This window comes from Orussus abietinus, unplaced genomic scaffold (assembly GCF_000612105.2).
Source record: "Orussus abietinus isolate OABI.00-Male unplaced genomic scaffold, Oabi_2.0 scaffold12, whole genome shotgun sequence".
NCBI lineage: Eukaryota > Metazoa > Arthropoda > Insecta > Hymenoptera > Orussidae > Orussus > Orussus abietinus.
In genome coordinates, this window is record NW_019395990.1 from 1075373 (window position 1) to 1095489 (window position 20117).

At 40.0% G+C, this 20117-nt stretch overlaps 6 protein-coding genes across 12 annotated transcripts; 3 read left to right on the forward strand and 3 right to left on the reverse strand.

The window, feature by feature from the left end:
* The first annotated feature begins 247 nt into the window (after window positions 1-247).
* LOC105698795 (acyl-CoA:lysophosphatidylglycerol acyltransferase 1) lies at window positions 248-7261 on the forward strand. 2 transcript variants are annotated; one of them, XM_023434054.1, is made up of 7 exons: window positions 665-705; window positions 2186-2403; window positions 2540-2754; window positions 2856-3123; window positions 3200-3351; window positions 3452-3802; window positions 4139-7261. In XM_023434054.1, the coding sequence occupies exons 1-6, from the start codon at window positions 665-667 to the stop codon at window positions 3689-3691; spliced, it is 1134 nt and encodes a 377-aa protein (XP_023289822.1). In that variant the 3' UTR covers window positions 3692-3802; window positions 4139-7261. The 2 variants fall into 2 exon arrangements, with proteins under 2 accessions (XP_012278780.1, XP_023289822.1); XM_012423357.2 differs by having other exon boundaries at window positions 248-705; window positions 3452-7261.
* A 202-nt stretch (window positions 7262-7463) lies between these two features.
* LOC105698796 (eukaryotic translation initiation factor 3 subunit J) lies at window positions 7464-13115 on the reverse strand. The gene is made up of 6 exons (XM_012423358.2): window positions 12959-13115; window positions 12728-12810; window positions 12244-12363; window positions 12003-12141; window positions 9870-10034; window positions 7464-9754 (listed from the first exon to the last, which is right to left on the reverse strand). The coding sequence occupies exons 1-6, from the start codon at window positions 13032-13034 to the stop codon at window positions 9561-9563; spliced, it is 777 nt and encodes a 258-aa protein (XP_012278781.1). The 5' UTR covers window positions 13035-13115; the 3' UTR covers window positions 7464-9560.
* Window positions 13116-13365: 250 nt separating this feature from the next.
* Window positions 13366-14631, reverse strand: LOC105698825. Of its 2 annotated transcripts, XM_012423413.1 has the most exons (4): window positions 14465-14631; window positions 14200-14385; window positions 13887-14111; window positions 13366-13803 (listed from the first exon to the last, which is right to left on the reverse strand). In XM_012423413.1, the coding sequence occupies exons 1-3, from the start codon at window positions 14523-14525 to the stop codon at window positions 13897-13899; spliced, it is 462 nt and encodes a 153-aa protein (XP_012278836.1). In that variant the 5' UTR covers window positions 14526-14631; the 3' UTR covers window positions 13366-13803; window positions 13887-13896. The 2 variants fall into 2 exon arrangements, with proteins under 2 accessions (XP_012278836.1, XP_012278834.1); XM_012423411.1 differs by having other exon boundaries at window positions 13366-14111.
* Window positions 14632-14769: 138 nt separating this feature from the next.
* On the forward strand, window positions 14770-18783 carry LOC105698829. 3 transcript variants are annotated; one of them, XM_023434043.1, is made up of 7 exons: window positions 14770-14932; window positions 15002-15479; window positions 15563-15866; window positions 15946-16037; window positions 16622-16796; window positions 17555-17680; window positions 18697-18783. In XM_023434043.1, exons 1-4 carry the CDS (start codon window positions 14895-14897, stop codon window positions 16020-16022), a joined length of 897 nt encoding a protein of 298 aa, XP_023289811.1. In that variant the 5' UTR covers window positions 14770-14894; the 3' UTR covers window positions 16023-16037; window positions 16622-16796; window positions 17555-17680; window positions 18697-18783. The 3 variants fall into 3 exon arrangements, with proteins under 3 accessions (XP_023289811.1, XP_012278842.1, XP_023289810.1); XM_012423419.2 differs by lacking the exon at window positions 18697-18783 and adding an exon at window positions 17936-18022; XM_023434042.1 differs by lacking the exons at window positions 16622-16796; window positions 18697-18783 and adding an exon at window positions 17936-18022.
* LOC105698828 (mitochondrial 2-oxodicarboxylate carrier) lies at window positions 16165-18114 on the reverse strand. The gene is made up of 7 exons (XM_012423416.2): window positions 17980-18114; window positions 17512-17901; window positions 17347-17453; window positions 17203-17265; window positions 16809-17108; window positions 16607-16746; window positions 16165-16495 (listed from the first exon to the last, which is right to left on the reverse strand). Exons 2-7 carry the CDS (start codon window positions 17687-17689, stop codon window positions 16375-16377), a joined length of 909 nt encoding a protein of 302 aa, XP_012278839.1. The 5' UTR covers window positions 17690-17901; window positions 17980-18114; the 3' UTR covers window positions 16165-16374.
* On the forward strand, window positions 18035-19826 carry LOC105698830 (zinc finger protein 511). 3 transcript variants are annotated; one of them, XM_012423422.2, is made up of 4 exons: window positions 18035-18101; window positions 18794-18969; window positions 19052-19253; window positions 19339-19826. In XM_012423422.2, exons 2-4 carry the CDS (start codon window positions 18818-18820, stop codon window positions 19792-19794), a joined length of 810 nt encoding a protein of 269 aa, XP_012278845.1. In that variant the 5' UTR covers window positions 18035-18101; window positions 18794-18817; the 3' UTR covers window positions 19795-19826. The 3 variants fall into 3 exon arrangements, with proteins under 3 accessions (XP_012278845.1, XP_012278844.1, XP_012278843.1); XM_012423421.2 differs by lacking the exon at window positions 18035-18101 and adding an exon at window positions 18238-18341; XM_012423420.2 differs by lacking the exon at window positions 18035-18101 and adding an exon at window positions 18545-18651.
* Window positions 19827-20117: the final 291 nt, after the last annotated feature.

The following is a 20117-nucleotide window of genomic DNA, read 5'->3' on the forward strand; positions in this document are numbered from 1 at the left end:
CAGTACACGTGATCCGCCGTGCTGCTCACGGCGGAGAATGCAAGCGATTTATCAATCGATCACTATCAATAGATGGCACCATGCCTGCAGTGGATAAGCCGCTGGTATTTTCCACCAAGAGCAGCACTGTCGTGGTCACGTGACTGTTCGTGCGCAATCTCCCAACTCCTCTCTGGTGATGCTAAAATAACGAATCAAAAGAACCGCCTAAAGATGCAGCAATGATGTCCGTACTGCGTCACGTCCAACCTTGACTGCCATTGGCGCCATTCGGCTCATATTGCGTTCGGTCGTGCTTGCCGAGGTGATGTTGCGGTTAGCGGAAGGAACGAGACACGATGAAGCACTGCTTGCGTACGGTCGAACGATGAGCTGATCAATCCTTGAACGGTCAAATCGAGTCCCGGTCGCAAGTTCTCACTCGTACGATCTTGCCGCTCGAGTACTTCGTGAATTATTCGTAAAGTGACCTGATTCACGAGCCACACGTTCCGGTATTTTGGACTCTCGGCCAGTTCTCGTGTAAACAGACCGCCGCCTCGCGTTTATCATTCGAGATAATGATTATTTATTACATAATTTGCCAGTAGAGAAATGTTATGCTCCCGAAAAATATGCAGGTGAGACCTACTCGAATTCGCATACGGGGCGGCGTTCTTCGAAAATGACTGACTCTTCTTCAACTCCTGCTTCTACTCTTGTCAGGTGAGTACGGAGTAACCGAACTGCCGAACATATTGTCAACTCGGTCGGATCTCCGACTCGCTTCTCCGTAACTATTGTCATCCCTCGTGGATTTAGACGTAACCTCAATTCGCGCTAAAGCGCCACGTTCACCTGCTTCCGAATACCTGTTCGTATCTTTTTAATTAGTTCTTTCGCGTTTTGACGTTGTCAATATCTTTTTACCAAGGTGAAATGTTATCGGGCCAAGAAGGTCGTAAACTAATGCCATGGACGAAACAGGCTTTCAAAGCAGGTGACGAGTGTTGTCACTTATTACTACACATCCTTTAAATTGATTATAGATTTCTCACTTCCTGCATTAACAATCGGCTGTAATAATACGCTGGTAGCTGTCCCGTTACTCATTCATTATAATGCAATTACACGTGATACTGTGTGTAATTCGTAATGGCAATTAAGGATCTCTAACGTCATTTGTTATAACGTTATGATTATGTAATATGACTATTGAATCTCCAGTCTTGATTTACCGTTCTACAGTACTTTGGAAATTTAGTCTCGAATGCGCTTCAAGAAATGCATGAGCACCGAGCATCGGTTGCCGTTCAATAATTTACGCTCTCGAAAGCTATGTAGCACACGATACCTGTGATTCACCTAATAAAACCAATATTTATATATTCTGCAATAATTCTAAACTGTAAGCATAGAATATCTGAGCGGGTGAATCACTTTGTTTACTAAAATGGAGTCATAATATGACATCATGTCTTTTTTTAATGTATAATCTACCATGAAAAAATTCACGGTTAATGTAGATGAATTCTAACTGATCCGAGTCACCTTTGATACAGCTATGTAGACAGAGGAATATATTGCTATTTACTTTTTTACCATGTTGCAAAATGAACATGACCTAATAGTGCTTATTATTAAAGTCATTCGTTATGTATATAGGTTCATGAAGGATTGCATCAAATAGTTACAAACTTTGATCCGAATAAAATTAGTATTTGAAAACAATTCTATAACGATAGGAAGTAAATGACACAATTCTTAGACTGGAAGAATGTATCTTGAATTACCTTATAGAATTTGCCTTAATCCTTAACGATGTAATTGCATAAGTGGATGTTATAGGGGCTTCCTCACGGTCGGCGTCATAATACTTGAAAGGCTTATGTAGGAAACCGCGTATATAAGTGAGTCAAAGGTGACAGTTCTGAATTTTAAATGTTTCTCATTACAATTCACAAACTATTGTTAAAGGCTACAAGATAAGACTCACGCTTTCAACGGTTTAGAAGCCGTAATAATGCGAATAAACATGTCCCTCGCCAAGTACATTAATGAAACATTATTAATGTACTTAATTAATCGATTGTAAATTCAAACGACACGATTATGTATTATGTGAATATATCGAGTTTCTAATTCTTTTCAAATACATAAGAGATCATTAAATTATATGAAGCGAATGGAATTATTTTCATTGCAGGATAATCAACGCGGTGGTGTATTTTGTAAAATGTCTTGCCCGAATAGGGTTTGTGATCATAAACAATGCATATTGTATTCCTACCTACATCGTGTGGATGACACTTTTATTCCCTATGAAGTTTTACCACCCACAAATCTATTGGCGTATAGAAGGGCTGTTTTTTCACTGGCTCCTAGCGATGGTATCCATGTGGGCATGGTCCGCTGGTTACGATGGTAAGTACATCCATATAACCCTAACGCAATTTCAAGTCAAGGAGTTTCCTTTTATTTAGCGGAAGGTAAATTTTTGAAACAGTCATCAACATTTAGATTTACTATCGGTCGAGCCATTATTTGGAATCTTTTTCAGTTGTTGAGCAGGGCGACGATATACAGAGAATAATTAGTGAAAGAACTTTGGTTATCGCAAATCATCAAAGCACCGGCGATGTTCCTATGCTCATGACGACTTTTAATGCCAAGCCAAACGTGCTACCAAATCTTATGTGGATAATGGATAGAGTGTTCAAGTTTACTAACTTTGGTATCGTTTCTATTTTGCACCAGGATTTTTTTATTGTGCCTGTGAGTCAACATTATATTCAACTCCTTAGATTTTCCATTTGTTTTACGGTGTAATGGTAGAAATGATCAAGGTTGCATTTTTTTCTCACTTTGATCATTAGGGTCGCAACAAAAGGGACGAGAGCTTAAGGCAGTTAGAACGACATTTAAAAAAATACTACATACCTCGAGAAAGGAAGTGGATAGTCCTCTTTCCGGAGGGTGGCTTTTTGTGCAAAAGGAGAGATACGTCTCAGAAATATGCCAAAAAGAATAATCTACCCATCCTCGGAAACGTGACTCTACCTAGAGTAGGGGCGATGCAGACCATCGTTGACGTCCTCGGTCCAATACAGAACAATAATTCTCCCGATCAGCGACTAAATAACAGTAATAATTAAATAAGTAAAACCATCGATGGTCGTTCAGTGGCATAAATCAACGCATATTTCTATCTGTTCTGCAGGTGTGGCAATGTCAAAACCAGAAATTAGTTGGATTCTTGACATAACGATAGCATATCCCGAAGGCAAGCCACTGGACTTGCCAACAATTATAACTGGTTCACGTCCACCTTGCGAAACGGTCCTATTTTACAGACTTTTCCCTAGCACAGCGGTGAGTTAATTATGATTCTCCGTGTCATCTCTTAACAAGAAATTAATATTTATAAAAAGTTACTTTATTACACCTGTCTTATCGTTACTATTCGTTGTAGGTTCCGAAAGAGCCAGAATTACTAACTAAGTGGTTGTATGACCGATGGGTAGAGAAAGAAACACTTTTGGAGAACTTTTATAAGCACGGATCGTTTCTAGGATCTCACAGAGCTGGCACTACGGAGGGCTCCAAGATACAACAAGATCCCTTGCGATTCCTAGTCCTTCATTTATTTTTCATAACGTCTAGTTATATACACTACAACTTACTTGCATACGTATTATCCTGCATCTGGTGAGACGTCTTGCAACGATCAAGTGCAGCTCAATCTAGGAAAAGATATACGTTAGACGAATGAAACAGAAATTCCTGCCTTATTAAAGCTCTTTCTACGACAGCCGAGAATCGTGTAAGAACTTGCAAATAAAGTTCAATTAGAATTTTTCTACACTAAATTTATTAAAAGTATTATTACGTCTATTAAGAGCGTTTCCTGCCGGATGTGGTAATTCGAACGCGCACAGTGTCGGTAATGTCCAGGGAAGAGCTAATTACACCTTATAATTTCCATTTGCGTTCTAGGGCATACTTTTAGAAGGGCATAACTTCCTTAGCAATAACCGGCACCCAGAGTTTCTCCTTGTATCATAGGCTTTGCACAATTCTGTACATTATTTACAATATTCTTAGTCCCTTCCAACCTTTCATTTGCATGCTGTTAAAACATCACAATTTGCCTTTTTAGTTACACAATTCTGCGGAGAAGTCAATGGTTGAACGTATTCCACGTGGACGTCACATTAAAACCGCCGTGCAGAGTTAAGGAATTTATTAATTCATTCTAATCGACTGAACAAGAAGTGCTGTCAATAAGTAGCTAAAAAAGCATCAGTATCTAAGGACAAAGCAATGAATGAGTAAACAAACAGGAACCACCTGTACATTCAACAGTTTTTTTTTCGATCTTCGACGTCACTTTTCTTTGAAAAAAAAAAATATATATATACATGTATGCACATACAGAAAGAAGGTCTAATTCATACATTCCGTTGACTACTGCATTATTTCGCATTACGTGTCAATATCGATTGCATCTAAAGATCTGTTATTATTTATAGATACACTTACTCGGCAGGTCTCGCTTAAATTATCGATGGCATTCAAGGCGGTCACTAATCAAACTTGTTCAAGGTAAAAGATCGAAGACTAGGTTTTTATACGTGACGCGAGGTCCCAACATAAGTGATTTTTTATTTCCAGAATTAGTGCGCGGATCCGCGCATGAGTTATATATATATATATATATTTTATCGGAATGAGTTAATTAAATGTTGCTCAAAAGTACACTGTTATGACTCGCAAAGATAAGATAGACATGCCAACGAGAATTACGTAACGTACGCGAGTCTCGTTTAATTTTCTCGCGGATTATCATGCGTTGACTCCGCACCGAGAGGAGGAAGAATTATCGATCGTTTTATTATAAATACATAATCGGGAAATTGAAGAAAGCTAAGGAAATAGCGCCGTCGTACTAATTAAGGAATAAGGAGATTTAATGGAACTCGGCAGACGAGCCTACCACTGCACATTTCCGAACGCTCTTTTTAATTAACCTACCTATATATGCTTACCGATCTATGTGTAGAGCGCATGTTTATTTATTTCGTATTGTTTTAAGCGAGCGTTTGTGATTTCACCCATTAGCGTAGAGAACGAGCTTGCTTCGATTTCTTGCAATCGACAATACCGCAATTACGGTCGTATATTACGGTTGGGTCTTCACGGTGCAATAATCAAAGAATTATAAAGGAGTTACAATAAAAAGAAGGAAAAGAAGAACAAAAGAAACAAACAAACAGAGGAATTCACAAAGGCGACTGTGACACTTAAATTGGCGATAATCATGCATGCGTATGACCGAGACGAAGCAGTTAAAAATTACCTTTCACTGCGTTCGAGAGTTCTACTTCGGGAATAATTTCTAGGATAAAACGATAAGCACGCGTTTTATGGAACGTTGTTACCAATTTGTTACTCGATGCGCTTTTTTTTTTTTTACCCCCATTAATGGACAATAACATTCGTGCATGCGTGCATAGTGCTTGGGGACGTGGAAGAGCCACAATTGATACCTTTAGAGTACGGTGGTATGGATCTTAACTATTAGGGTCAAAAGGTACTAACACATTCCACGCAGCTGAGTCTAGTTCGGCCCGGCTTAAATTAATAGGCGGGCTCGAGCTGAAAACTAGCGCGTATGTTCTTGCTGCGAAACTCATGCTTGACTTTTCCGTTTCCCCATTGGCGCGTCCCCGATTGCTCTAGATTGCAGCCAAGTACGGGTAGTACGTTCCGTGGGGCAGATAATATACATTGTTTCGTTTTTTTTTCTCGCTACATGCATTATTGCTACACGAACACCGATTAGAGATTGTCTACCAGGGACTAGGAGCTAGTAGAGAGGACGTATCGATTCCTGCGCCGCTTAATTTCGCCTCCGGTCTCTAAACCGACCGAAGCCGTACGACCCGTCACTCGTAATATAATTTTATTAGTTTAGTTTAACCCTCACGCTGCGAAACTGGGAGCTTGTACGAACAATCCACGCTACGTGGCGAAAGGGTTGAACGTTCTTGCGAGACGTCGAAGGCGCGCTGTGTATGAGTTTTCCACGCCTAAGGCCACGTGGACTGTAACGGCCTTAAATCGGCTCGACGGTATATTTGTATAGAAGGAATATCCGGAACTTCCTGCACACCTCGTACCTCGCCGTATAATTTGTACACGTGTAGGCTCCGTTATCCCAACTCAGCATTGTATCCGGAGTACTCGTTTGTACACACGCGCTTCTCGGCGATAAACTCTTAACGCATTGCGCAAGCCTCCTGCATCACGCCACCTTCTGCGAGTTTTGATGAAAAACGTGTCAACTTCCTCGGGCCTTGAACTCCGGAGATGAACGGATCGCCGGTGGCGATTTTATTTACCTCCCGGCGGCTAAAGAATTTATTTCCCGCAACAGAGCGGACTCTTGATCTCGCAACGGAGGTTCGAAATCCCCTCGAATTTCCCCGTTCACCTCCGCGGAGATGAACTCCACCCTTATCCGTAGTTTTTATCTGTCACTTACCTATCTAACGCTGTACTGTGATAATGGCGAATCGGCTCTCGGATCTTCTGTCACCGCACTGACCGGCTTGACGTTTCGCGAGGCTTTTCCCTTTACTTGGACGCCGTATCATATCTAATGGACAATTGTAAAACACCGTTGTTAGTTTCCACTGGACTCGCATCTCTTCGCATTTAATAGTTCATTCACGCCGAGAGGACTTTGCGGGTTTTTTCGTACACGGCGACGAATTTCTTCGCCTATCTAGAGCGCGATCCTATCGCGGAGAGATAACGATAAGCTTGCGTGCATAGCAGGGAAGACAAGTACTTCTTGTATCCTTGTATTCCCGCCATGGACGTATGAACTTTGCGACTTTGTATCGACATCCGCCCCCTCTGATTATCTCGGCTCCTTCTCTCTCTCACTTATCTCCACTTTCTCCGCGGAAAGCTGCCTTGAATGTGCGTCACGTTGGAAACGACAATCGTGAGGAAAAGATAAAGATAATACATGGTAGGTTTTCTACTCGAATCTGGCGAACAACCGGGTCGGAGCGATAGTGCAAATTGTACATTTTAAGCCTAACACGTTCGTCCTCGGCTCTGGATACGGGATGAATAGAGAAGAGGGCAATCACTCTTCCATTTTTTGTACATTCACCCACTTGTGATCGCGGCTGATAATTGTAACAGCAAATTGTTGTAACTAAAACTCACGAGCTAAACGATTAATAAACTAAGCATATTTGCACGAGTTTATTACTACTTAGTCGAGAGAAAAGCGCCGGGTAATATTGGTCGGAATCGCACGGGAGGGGAGAAAAAAGAAAATCGCAGATTCGGAGGTAAGTGTATCACGGTTGAGAGAATATACCTATCAAAGTGATACGTTATCTCTTTCCATCCTCGCAAGCCGACTCTTATATACGATCGTCATCGAGAACCCAAACGACACGTTCTTCGTAATGAATTTTTATTTAGGAATATACTTTCTTCAAATCCAACTCAAAGCCGGTCCTTGCCGTATCCATATGTCGTATATTACGTAAAATTATCTATATGCATGCGTATACATACTATATATATATTTATGAAAAAGCAACAATGATGATAAAAAAAAAAAAGAAAGAAAGAAACTCCGTAATATGATTACCAACCATCAACTGTAGAGGCCCTCGGCCCTTCGGGTTTCGGGCGACTCGATAATTAGTATTTAATCCAAAGTATATAATCGGCGTTGAAGCCAACGTGTTAATATTACATGTGTTCCTTCGATCGACCGCGTACTTTAAACGACGGGTTGGACAATTAGCACCGACATTCAACGATTTGACGTCTATCGGCAGCCCAGGTATTCTCTAACAAACTCGCGACGAAAGTCTCGATCGATCCTAGGGGTACATTAGTGCTCGACGAAATCGATGTAACCCGGCCAGGTAAATTGCGTATACGCCTACGCATCCTGGCGAACGTCGCTATCGGCAATAGAAACTCTCTTCTACATCCTAGACCTCTCGCCGACCCTCCTCTCTTTCTCTTAAGTATATAATCTTCGCGCTTATGAATCGCTGCTACGGTTCCGTCCGTCGTCGTCCTTTGACCTAGACGAGGCAGAAGGGAACGGTTAACAAGTGCCCTCTAATTCCTGATAAATCACGACGCATCGTTGCCCTTTGTCTTTGTCGTAAGCTGGGATAGATTTACTCCTGCCCGCGGGTCGTCAACATTGCGCCCGAACAATTGTTAATTAATCTAGGAACGAAGTGACGCGGTTTTGTCGACCAACGCGACATCGGTGTCCGATATACATGTCGCATCTCCGTCGATTTCTAAGCAACCACTCGAGCTACCAAATGGACGGTTAGATATCTAACGACGGAGTCTCTAGAACGCCCCGATTAAAAAGAGCCTTCGACGGCAAAATTAAACCTCTTCAACGGTCAAAGAGAGTGTCCCATTCCTAGTCGTCCATTACGCTTAGCTAAACACGAGGCCAACAACGCTCCCGAATTCTCTAGACTATTCTAACAGAGTCCGTAGTCGACATTAAAAACTCGTTGTCGCGCTCGCCCTCGCTCAACCGCATATCATTTGTTAAGTGTTCGAATCCCTGTGTGGGTGTATGTGTATAAATACGCCGCAGACCCAAAGACAACGAGAGAGCTACCTAGCCTTGGCATTAGACCTAAAGCTTATGCGTTATATGTGGGGTGCAACGCAAACCGGCGCGAACTTCTCGGTAGTTTCCCGGGACGTCGTTCTATATTCCATTAGCTACTCTCTTGCCTCCACCCTAGACTCGTTACAAACTCGATATGCGAAACACCTCCGACGTAGAACTGTCGCTTCGTTCCACCTCGATCTCTCTCTCGTGTGCGCTAGGTCGACCAACGAAGAATATTGGCAGAACCTTGAGGAATCGTCAACGAGTTCTTCCCCCATCTCGCGTATCTTCGGACGCACCACGTATTCGATTAGTACTAGTTTGACGTAAATTAATAAGCACACCGGTTTGTAGAGTACTGATAGCGAGCTCTCGATGAGACCCAAATTGGCAAGTTCGGCCCCGACCTAGCCGGGACCCGATTCTCGAGTTCGCAAGACCAACATTCGCAGGCGAAGTTAATTATTTCGTACAGGACTTTCAAACGTTGACCAATGACGCGACTTCGCAGCAATGTAAAATTTTTTACGCTAAAGGAATCCGGAGGAACTCGAGAGTCGGGTCTCTGGACCAGTCCGACACCTCGTTCAAGACCTCCCAGCGGTTGAAAATCATCGAGGCTCGTTTATGTGAATCCAAGCACGGCTAGAATTCATTGACTGATGATTGTGCTCGTATCTCGTAAGCGAGTCGCGCTCTTATCACGTTTCGATTAGCCCTCGCCTTCCTAACGCGTCCTCCGCTCGTCGTTTTAGGACACGCGCACCTCCCCGGTAGATCCCTCGCAAGGACTGACACGCAAGATGTTAACGAGACAAGGTTGCGAAATAATATTTAGCCATAGGAGTGTTTCGTCGGCGACTAGAATACGTAAGTATGTGAAAGGTCGCTACATGAACTCGTCGTAATCGTCGTAAGCGTAGTCTTCGTACTCGTTGAGGTGGCTGTTGTCCCCCTCGAGCTTCAGCTTGGCCTTGCCCTTCCCCTTGCTCTTCCTCGCCTTCTCGCCCTTCTCTATCTTCTGCTTCTCGATGAACAGGTTCTCCATCAGCGTCTTTACCTTCTTCAAATTCATCGACGACACTGAAACGATCAAGGACCATCAGAGAGTCGGCATTTAGGCGGAGCGTTGTAAAAGGATCTCCTTGTCGATCGGTCGAATCGACAGAGCAGATAAGAGACGCATACGAATACCGACAATTGACTGCGACGTTTTTGATAAGATCCTCGGCGAACTGCGGGAACTCGGCGTGTTTGTTGATCTGGTTGATCTTCAGCCGGAGCGCCTCCCCGAGCTGGTCGAACTCCTCTTTGGTATCTGGTATCATGGTATCCAGACTCGTCGTCGATATTTCCGAAACACCTTTAAATAATAGTCCTCGATTTAGAACGTGTCGGCGAAATACAAATTTCCAGGATACTTTAATTCCCCTCGTTTGCGATACTTTCCACTGCTCTACCGGTATTCCTAATTAAATCTCTGGATGTAAAAAAGGACTCGGGGGCTGTAATCGCCGGTAACTGTCCTAGCAGTGAAAAATATACTCTCAAGTGGGAAATAAAGTGGTGAAGTAAAAATGTCCAGCATATCTCGTTAATAAACAAATAGAACTGGAGCGATGTCGAATGGTCGAGCCTCGAGTTGTCGCGTTAAATTATTAGTAATTCCCTTTTGACTATATTCGGTCGCTTTTGCGGGTAATAATGGTGAGATGTTACGAGTGAATGGAAAGAAAAGAGTAGAAATAAAGAAAATAATGTGTCAATTGATACAGAGCTCATCAGGAACGGTACGGGAGACTGTAAACAAGCACTAGACACAAGGTTGCGTAAAAACTGATACGGACACAACGTTTAGTTTGCATAAAACAGCAACGTTTATTAAAATACAATAACATCATTGACGAATGTTTTTACTGTAGTAAAGCTCGATCCTAAAATCAAGCGTACGCGTTCGCATCGCATACATATCTCTCACTTTCTTTCTCGGGTACGGTTCCTGACGGTATTGTACACCAAGTACGTGGATGCAGACAAGATGAGTCAACGAACAAAAGGAAAAGGCGAGCGAATATAATGTCAAAGAGATCGAGAACTATTCCCTAATGGCTCGTGCTGCGACCGATTTAACGACACCTACACGAAATCATTGACAACCGGCTCGTAATATATCTTAACACGTCGAAAAGAGAAAAGGAATGCGACTTCGTTTTCGCTTTTTAGAGGGGCCTCCGACACTCTTACACAGCACCTGGAAAGTCCTGATAAAAGGGATGACTCCGTCAGCGAGGCAGTTTTTAGTCATTCGAAGATGACCATCGAAGATGCCATTCACCACTCTAGAGAGCATTTCTAAATTGCAGACATCCACTGCGAGCTTAGAGAAAGTGGTCTCCGTAACGCAGTCATCCCTATCGACAAAAATTAGGAATTACTAGATCTATGTGCAAGAGAGCGGCTGTCTTGTCCATTTTTCGACTTTACACAAGTCATGAGACTCTGGCAAAGGAAATAATTCCATTAATGGAACAGTCTCTAGTTCAGGAGATGATCGTTGTAGACGTCACAAGGTTAGGAATGCAAGAGGTATCAGCATTATTTGTACGCTTTAAGTGCGGTAGATAACGGAGAACCAGATGAACAGACTATACGTTACAAAACGTGAGCTCGATGTCATGGTCACACATGTCTCCGAGGACCAACAGAGGTGACCGTGGCTCAAATGTAACCTTGTGGTCTATTCCTTCAGTCTCGGTTAAGTTATGACGAGAAAAATCGAACTATCACTTGCCCGTGTATTTCAAGAAGCATCGAAACGTTTTCACTTTGGAATTCAAGATTGTCGTACTCCCGTACTATTTTCACCGATTCAACGTCAGCAATACCTTTGAAGATTTGATCAAATTTTCTTCACTTCTTAATCGAAATCAATCGATCGCGTTAAATTTGAAATAATACTTGAATATTAGTAACGATTCTAAACGTTTACAGGCGATGTTCAATCGCCATCGTTCTGCATACGTATACCGTGATAAGAATTTAGCTCGTCGTTATATACGTTGACGTTTCAACAAAAGTCCGACGAAAACTAATTCACGTTTCAGTACTTCTTACTTTGACTGATGCGTTTTCTTAGCGCGATGATCAAAAGGCGCTACGTCAAAGGCTGTGAATTTGACAAATTCCGAAATTGCTTATTTGACGTAAGGATAATTAAAGACAGCTTCAGATCGATTTGGCGCATAGAGCGCTGAAGCCACGAAGGGAGGGGGCTATTTCTTTTCGGTTTTTGTCGGTTTACGGGGACTAAAGTCTACAAGATTCGACAAACCAAAGGTTTCCATAGCCAGTCGCAGATCCGCTTCCTCCTGTAGCCTCTGACGTCTGAGTAATTCGGCTCTCCTCTGATCAGGAGTCAGGGTTTCCTCCTTCTCCTTGGCTTTTCGCTCTGCTTCTTCTCGTGCTTTTTTCTAGACAATTTATTAGATCAGTTACATTTTGCCTTTGTTACCATATAACGTAACTGAAACTAAGGTAATAGTAATAATATCAAGACAAGAGCGCGTACACACCTCTCGTTCTTCGATCCTTTCTGCTAATGCTTTCTTAGGTTTTGGCTTAGCCTTCGGTACTTCTGCTGGCTGCTGCTTCTCAACATCCTTTTTTTCTTCCTCAACATCTTCCCAGCTATCCTGTTTACAAACACAAACATCAATCAGTCCATGCTTATAAATGCCGGCATAAGCAATTCTTAACCTATGACAGCATATGTGACCAGTCGAAAGGAGTTTGCAAGGTTAAGTTTGAATGGTGCAGGCCCTTTTGCACACAAAATAGAAAAGGAATATGAAAGATGAAACAAAGACAAGGGAGAGAAAAAGCCAGGAGAGAACGAAGGATCAAGATACGCAGGAAGTTTCCCTTGCACTTGGCATCCTTGCCAAAGTTTGAGAAACTTGGCAGTCTGATCTAGAGAGAGGGAGATATATTAGTAAGGCGGAAACAGTGGGCTAGGAGCCAGGCATCAGGGTCGGAAAAAAATCATTCCTGTCGCACCTTGACTTCCTCTTCTTCGTCCTCGCCTTCCCATTTGTTTGACCCCATCGCGAGGTCCATCTTGGCATCGAAGTTGACCACGTCTGCAGGGCACATGCGAAAGAGAGAAAGTGGTGCAATAAACGAGGCGAAGGGCGATCCGCGAGAGCGGCCGATATATCAATATTTTCTCTAATCGCCAGTAGACATGTTAAGCTTTTAAATCTCCGTTAAACGAAATCAAATACTTACCCCAATCGTCCTCCATGGTGTAAGTTGTTCTCACGGGCAACAATATGTCCAACACCGTCCGAAGAAACATGCCCATCCGACTAGACCTCGAAAAACACGAGTTCGCCCGATGCTGCGCGAACTTGCCCGAATCCGTGCGCCTAAAATCTCTAAAGGCGCATTTCCATTAATAGCTGATCATTCAATTGGAACATTCGAGACATTCTGATTCGCTGGTGGATTCGAGAACTAGGCTTGTTCTTCTACGCTCTGTTCAGTGGCACTAGGGATAACCTTCTGTTTTCTACCGCAGTGCTGTCAACTCATCTCTGGTACTATCCGATAATTGTCTCTTCTCTCTGATACAGAGATAAAAAAATTACCTTTATAAAAAGACACGTATTCTCAAATTAAAAAATATTTACACGTTTAGCTTAATAAATGTGGTAATTTATTTCTTTACAAAATTCATTTTCTTGATATGTTGATAGAGAAGCAATATGCTTGAACACAAGTTTAATAACTGAAATTCTTAATATAAACTCTTCACTTATCTTCACTAGTTATATATAATGTATAAAATCGAATGTATTTGTAGTTAAATGTATACTGCCTTAAATATATAATTTGAACAAGAAGTCTAAAACATAATAGTCAATATCACCTAACGTGGACGGAATGCTTTGTACATTGCTTTGTTACAATTTTGAAATGGAATTCAAAATATTACTATGTATACAACATATACATAATAAACGTTCAGTACTGCACAACTTTACAGATAGCACAGCATTCGAGAAACCCATCTTCTCCGATGTGCTTCCTTTCAGATCATTTCTTCCTGTACATCTGATCTGCTATTTAATCTATCGTTTAATTGAACATTTTTATGTCTCTCTTGTCAAAATACAAAATTAGATTTTTTCGTGGAATTAAAAAGTGCCTGTACCTCAAGTTCCTTACTTGAAGACCAATGTCAAAAATATAATTAAGACTGGCAAGCACAGTACCATCGAAGATTGTAATTGAGAAACTCCATTGCAGGAATCTTCGGAACAGTAACACTCTTCCCAGTAAACTCCATTCTCGTAAACACCCCAATTGCAGACATTAGTGACTCCTGTACTTGCAACCGAGGCACAACGACGAATAACTTGACGCCACCTTCCATCCCCTGATTAAGGAAACATCAATACATATAAATTCTGTTCTACTTCATAAAATGTCAGGGTACCTTCTGCATAAAATATCAAGAAACGTACAAATGAAACCACGAGGACTCTGCTCGGTCAGCTTGACACAAAACGAACCGGGTGCATTTGAGTCTCCACTATTACATTCATTTGGTATATTCCTCTCCTTATCAAACTTTGTATATGCTCCACAAATATCCTCGCCTTTCGGATCTGAATTGGAGCTGCATTGGTAACAACGGATTGCCTCGCATCCTAAAGTATGAATTCAAAATATGTACATCTTCATATCTGAATATAAACACACGCCAAATAGATGGAATTTTTTACTTACCTATATTCATACAGATTAACAGGAAACATGTCCAGCGAAAAATTGGGAAATTTTGTGGCATTGTTTATCGTTTTGTCAGGTAATTAAGGTAATAACAAACAAGTATTATACACTGCTTAACAGTTTTCTACGCTGACATCATTCTCCGTTCCCGGGCGTTGGCTTATTTTCTACAAGTGCTACAAGTGCGTACGAGAGGTGTGTTATTATTTCGCTACATGCGATATCGAATCCCATTGGTTCTTTCCGATGTATTCTCTACCACGATAAGAGGAAATGTACTCAGAATGAATAACACATATATACCTGATCCATGAAAAATATTGCCGTAATTGCACTTCTCGTATAACCTATTTTATTCAAATGCTGTAGATTTTTAAAGTTTCAAATATTTGTTTTAAACGCAGAAGGCGCATTTAATACTAAGTAAATGGAGGGACAAAAATGGAGCAAGAGCAAGCAGCAAAGGTAAACATGTTTTATACTGCATAAAATTCTGGGTTAGAATATTGAAAAACGTAAAGATTGTTATTACAGAAGTAAACATATTAAAGATCAACATAAAAAAAAACCTCATGCCGCAGTTGAATCGACACAACCGACAAAGGATTTAAGCTCTCGAACAGTGGCTGGCAAAAAACTATCAAAGGAGGACTATGATTACCGAAAATCTGATAAGTCTCAATTTGAACATTTGAAAAGGGAAACCGAGGAAATTGATGAAAGATTCGGAGAGCAGTCTCACAGCGCAAAGCATCGACTACTAGTGTCTAATTGGAATAAGTATGATAACTTTGATACAGATGAAGAAGAGCAACCTAAGCAGGATTTTCAGTTTCTTGCAAATGAAAACGTTTCGGCCAGTAATCATTTTGTATTCAACTACGAGAAAACATGGAACTTTGAGACCCCTAAGTACTCTGAGTACTTCTCACTCAACACGGAATGGCTGTCCACCGTCTTTGATTGTATTCCTTTCTATCACTACGTGAAAGTGCCAGAAACTTATTTCACTGTAAGTATTCATATGAGAACTTAAAAAAAGGTATTATTCAAATACATATAAATGTTCAGGTTTCACGATATTTTACATTATAGGATGATCAGCTGACAAAAATTCACAACAAAGCTGAAAATGCAAAGAAGGTTTACTTGACTATGTTAAATAATATGGAAAATGTAGACGATAGTCAGAAAACAGAAAATGCTACAGTTGACAATTTGGTCGATTCTGATGGAGAAGTGGAAACGCTTATTATACCTCAACCAGTGACACCTGTTGAAAAAGATACAAAAGTTGCAGACTTGGAAGAAGATCTAGATTTTTTATTAACTCTTGAAGAGCCCGTTAAAACCACTCCCATAGCTCTTTCACAGTCTGTACATACTCCCTCCTCTGAAGGTATATTTTCAGCACTATACGAATAATTGTACCGAGATTTTCTTAATAATATGAAAGTAAGTCAACTTTATAATTTCAGATACAAGAAACTATCCTGGATCGTCAACCAAATCTATTGATCTGGAAAAATGGCTAGACTCTGTGTTAGATGATTAAATTCTTCAGGCTGCTGTAAGACGAATTAATTACGTTATTAATTAAAATTTTTCAAGATTTATTTATTTAATCTATAATATTGCAATAAATAGTTTATTGCAGTATATATGTATATATATACATGTATATAAAGTTGCATCTCTATATAGTCAATGTGTTTTTAATATAAATGCATATTGAAAAATATTAACATTGCATAAAGAATAGTTGATCTACGCGCTTTTTTAAAGCAATCGCGATTATATCTATAAAAAATAGACGCCCTGATAATCTTTTAAAGGTTCAGTCCTTCAAGTTTCAGAACTTAAGTGACCATTCAAGTAGCAAAAATTATTCTTGCCCGACAATGGGGTCAGTCCTTAAATGTTCTAGTAAGATATTCGTGCATGTAATCGTAGACCACGAGCATAATGGCTCCTCCTGGACCAAGTCGCAACACTTTTGGCAAAAGCCCTTTGTAAAGCGCTTGGAACCTATGAAATAATCAATTGAACATTTCTTTAGTAGCAGAATAGAAAATAAATCTAAGTTAAATCATGGGGTTCTCCAGATTAAGTTTTGTGATTCTGTAAAAAGTAACATACCCTTCCTGTCTGTAGATAACAGCTAAAGTACGAAACGTGCCTTTATACTGTCCTTGTGAACCTTGTATTCGACTTTTCACCACGTCAAATGGAATATTCAAGCATGACGCCATAGTACCAGATGTGAAACCAATGCCAACCTAAAAACCAATGAAATTGAAATTTCTGCCAAAGGAAAAATATTTAGAAGGTAATAACATACTTTAGTGAAAAATTCGACCCAAGGGTCTTTACTTATTGGTATGTAGCCTTTGACGGAATGGTAGAAGCCAAAATAAAATGAATTGAAGACAGCATTTCTCATTATGGTAGCTGTCAGACCTTTGTTCAGCCCATTTGAGCCAAACCCGTGTTTAGTGATAATTTCTTTTGTCACTGCATAAGTAGAGGGGCTATCCTTCATTCGTTTTCTATTTGATTGTAACTTTACTTTAATCACTTCAAAAGGATTGACAAGTATTGCTTCTGTGACACCAGCAAAAAATCCAGCCATTGAAAACGTCTACAATGAAAAATAATTATTCTCTTGGTGTTTGGTATTTATGACCACTCTATATACTGTAAAATTACATCTATATCAAATTTGTTGAACATACCACAGGTGTTGGTGCACTTGCACCAAAAAGGAAAAATTGCTTGTACTGTTCAAATGTGAAGAACTGCGAATTGAAAAAAATATTAAAGGTTGTAAATACCTTTAATAGATGTATTAACAAAAAATGTGCGTTTTGCACTTTTACCTTAACAGCTCGTTTTGGAGTTTCCACAATAATTGGTGGAAGGATCCCTTTCCAAAATGCAGCAAGTCCCTCATTTTTGTACATCTTGACCATACAGTCACGAATCCCTGGAAATATCGAAAACTGAAGTATAATGGACATTATCATAATTTTACAATCCCTCACCTGTGTAATACAAGGGATCCACTTCCTTTGTTTTAATCTGCAGTTGGAAGCGAGTCTTTACCAGATCCATAGGATGCATGATACAAACTTCAACAAAACCAGCTGATCCTCCAGCACCGATTTGGATCGCAGCTTGTTTCAGTAAACCACTCGACACAGCTTTTTCTTGGTGAGCCATTTTTAAATTTTGTTTGTTTTTCTCTGATTTATTAAGAATGCAAGCAAAATTAAAAGTGCCAATGTTTTGATGAGACGAGTCACCTTTTTACTGGATTATGACTAGATTGGGTTATAGCATTAATATAATGCTAAGGTCTAACAATTTCTATGCAAATATTATCACACCTTAGTGATTTTAATTCATTTTGATTATTCCACAATTATTGTTACCTAAAAGAGACATAAAAAATGATTTTATTTCTAGATTTCTAAATTTCCCAACAAATTTAAAAAAATAGTTATAACTACCTAGCAGGAAAGCAGCTGGAAGGCATTCTCAGTTGAACTAAGCAGTAACCATAGCAAGCATTCAGGACTAATTTCCATCGTCTATGCACTTATGACACTATCGATCTATTTTAAGCTTGGCAGTAAGTAAACATATGATCTTACGATTTCACTGTCAGTATAACGTCAGTCCTTTGGTATCACTGCCTTAGGTCCCCACTAAGCATGTTCACTCCCATACCATGCTTCTGCGAGAACTGAATTACCTTCCAAGATCCTTCGAGTGCCAATTTGGGTGACTGCTAAATTCTCACGTCAAAGAAACGGCTTCCAGTGTCGCCGCGAGCACATAACTTACGATATTCCAGGCTATTTTTGTGCCAGTTGAGTGAGATTCTATTTTAGTTACGACGATATTCGTGACTCCTAACCTAGAAAATTACCGGCTTGATACCGGCTCTTTCGTAATATCGACTTTTCGCGACAATGATCCGTTATCACCTCTTTGTCTTCGCAACAATCAGCAGATAACGCAGTGCCTACCATTACTCCGCCTCGCGAGGAATTCTGAGCTTATCGGATCGATCGCATTGTTAAATTCCCGTTTTGCTTTGCCGCCTTTCCGCGGTTTGATTTTCCTTGGTGCTGCTATCAGCCGATTAGCCAAAGTTGAGACCGTCCCTGTCTGACAAGGTTAGGTAAAAAACCCTAAGTAATTTACGTAGTTTTTTTTTACAGTAAATTACTTGGGTATTTTATGTCACGAGTTTTATATGCGATATAATTACGTGAAAACGGGACTTTACACAAGATTTGAACGTATAACCTATAATAGGATTAAAGCCTTCAATGTTAAAACATGGATACAAACATCGAAGAGGTTTTACAAAAGATTGGCATAGGACCTCGACCTGTGGATGATCCATTCTTTGATGATTCGTACAAAATTTGTAGAGTTTTTGAAAGAAAAGGAATCACTGTTGAAGACGACGAGGAGTTCAACCATCCATTGTTAGTAGTGTTTCTTATCACGTAATACACCTTGTGATAGACCTTATTTTTATAATGTAATTTTTTTGTGTACTTTTTTCAGCATGAAAACATTTCCCTGTAGTATATTTGGATGCAAAGCCACGTTCCAAACATTGGTTGACTTTGAAATTCATTACAATGGTTGCCATCGTTACACGTGTATCGAATGTAAGAAGATATTACCGACAGCTAGAATATTGGAAATTCACACCGAGGAGAAGCATGACAGTTTCTTTCAAGTTGCAGCTAAACAACGTCCAATGGTAACTATATGCTTTTGGATATTTAATCTCATTACTTGTATTATTCAGAATATTGATTTGATTCTAATTTTATTCTATGTTTCAGTACCAGTGTTTTGATTCAGCATGTAACTTGAAATTTGAGGATCCCACCGTGCGGCGGGAGCATGGCATAAAAGTACATAAGTTTCCAAAAAATTTTCGATACGACGAGGCAACATACCATAAGAATCACAACGAGAAACTGGATAAAATGGAATGTGAGCAAGCAGTAAAGAATCAACAGACTTCCAAGAAACATATAATTCGATTGAACAAAAACTCTACAAAAACATTTATAAATAATGCTTCAGTGACAATGCCAGTTAATCGAACTACTACTCCACAAAATGTCCCTTTGGAACCAAGTACTCCAAATAAGATATCATCTTCCTTAGTATTTATTCCTCGTCAAATAATGCAGAAATCATATTCAAAAGTGCTTACAAAAAAGGAAGATTCAGTAAAGAATGTTCTTGAAACTGAAACCATGATGGATTTGGCTGAATCGCTACCTGAATAAGTACCATATAATTAATTAATTAATTTAATAAAAATGATTTTATTTGATAGTGACTGTTATCTTAAGTTATGCTACTCAATAGATTTATAGGCCATATAAGGCTTGGAACAATATAAACTGTGATAATTCAAAGATAGAGCAGGGTTTCTTCAGTGATTACAATAAGGCACTCTAAACAATCTTTGTAAAAAAATGATATTTATAATAAAGGACACGATCATTTTTATTATAAATACATATTAAATATTGCAACAGTCTTCATATGTACAAGGAAACATCGGTTCGAGAACACTCATTACAAGTTAATGTAAAATCTTAATCTC

What these genes read in the sequence shown, in the direction of transcription:
- LOC105698795 (XM_012423357.2), top strand. Translation starts at nt 665, where the DNA reads ATGACTGACTCTTCTTCAACTCCTGCTTCTACTCTTGTCAG. An exon ending in CGATCAGCGACTAAATAACA is followed by an intron (nt 3,124 to 3,199) that starts GTAATAATTAAA and finishes TCTGTTCTGCAG; the next exon opens with GTGTGGCAATGTCAAAACCA. An exon ending in GACTTTTCCCTAGCACAGCG is followed by an intron (nt 3,352 to 3,451) that starts GTGAGTTAATTA and finishes TATTCGTTGTAG; the next exon opens with GTTCCGAAAGAGCCAGAATT.
- LOC105698796 (XM_012423358.2), bottom strand. Translation starts at nt 13,034, where the DNA reads ATGGGCATGTTTCTTCGGACGGTGTTGGACATATTGTTGCCCGTGAGA. An exon ending in CACCATGGAGGACGATTGGG is followed by an intron (nt 12,811 to 12,958) that starts GTAAGTATTTGA and finishes TGTGCCCTGCAG; the next exon opens with ACGTGGTCAACTTCGATGCC. An exon ending in AAAGGATCGAAGAACGAGAG is followed by an intron (nt 12,142 to 12,243) that starts GTGTGTACGCGC and finishes TAAATTGTCTAG; the next exon opens with AAAAAAGCACGAGAAGAAGC.
- LOC105698825 (XM_012423413.1), bottom strand. Translation starts at nt 14,525, where the DNA reads ATGCCACAAAATTTCCCAATTTTTCGCTGGACATGTTTCCTGTTAATC. An exon ending in GTTAATCTGTATGAATATAG is followed by an intron (nt 14,386 to 14,464) that starts GTAAGTAAAAAA and finishes TTCATACTTTAG; the next exon opens with GATGCGAGGCAATCCGTTGT. An exon ending in GAGTCCTCGTGGTTTCATTT is followed by an intron (nt 14,112 to 14,199) that starts GTACGTTTCTTG and finishes TTCCTTAATCAG; the next exon opens with GGGATGGAAGGTGGCGTCAA.
- LOC105698829 (XM_023434043.1), top strand. Translation starts at nt 14,895, where the DNA reads ATGGAGGGACAAAAATGGAGCAAGAGCAAGCAGCAAAG. An exon ending in TGCCAGAAACTTATTTCACT is followed by an intron (nt 15,480 to 15,562) that starts GTAAGTATTCAT and finishes TTTACATTATAG; the next exon opens with GATGATCAGCTGACAAAAAT. An exon ending in ACATACTCCCTCCTCTGAAG is followed by an intron (nt 15,867 to 15,945) that starts GTATATTTTCAG and finishes TTATAATTTCAG; the next exon opens with ATACAAGAAACTATCCTGGA.
- LOC105698828 (XM_012423416.2), bottom strand. Translation starts at nt 17,689, where the DNA reads ATGGCTCACCAAGAAAAAGCTGTGTCGAGTGGTTTACTGAAACAAGCT. An exon ending in CTCCAAAACGAGCTGTTAAG is followed by an intron (nt 17,266 to 17,346) that starts GTAAAAGTGCAA and finishes TTCAATTCGCAG; the next exon opens with TTCTTCACATTTGAACAGTA. An exon ending in GTTATCTACAGACAGGAAGG is followed by an intron (nt 16,496 to 16,606) that starts GTATGTTACTTT and finishes ATTATTTCATAG; the next exon opens with GTTCCAAGCGCTTTACAAAG.
- LOC105698830 (XM_012423422.2), top strand. Translation starts at nt 18,818, where the DNA reads ATGGATACAAACATCGAAGAGGTTTTACAAAAGATTGGCATAGGACCT. An exon ending in GAGGAGTTCAACCATCCATT is followed by an intron (nt 18,970 to 19,051) that starts GTTAGTAGTGTT and finishes TACTTTTTTCAG; the next exon opens with CATGAAAACATTTCCCTGTA. An exon ending in CAGCTAAACAACGTCCAATG is followed by an intron (nt 19,254 to 19,338) that starts GTAACTATATGC and finishes TCTATGTTTCAG; the next exon opens with TACCAGTGTTTTGATTCAGC.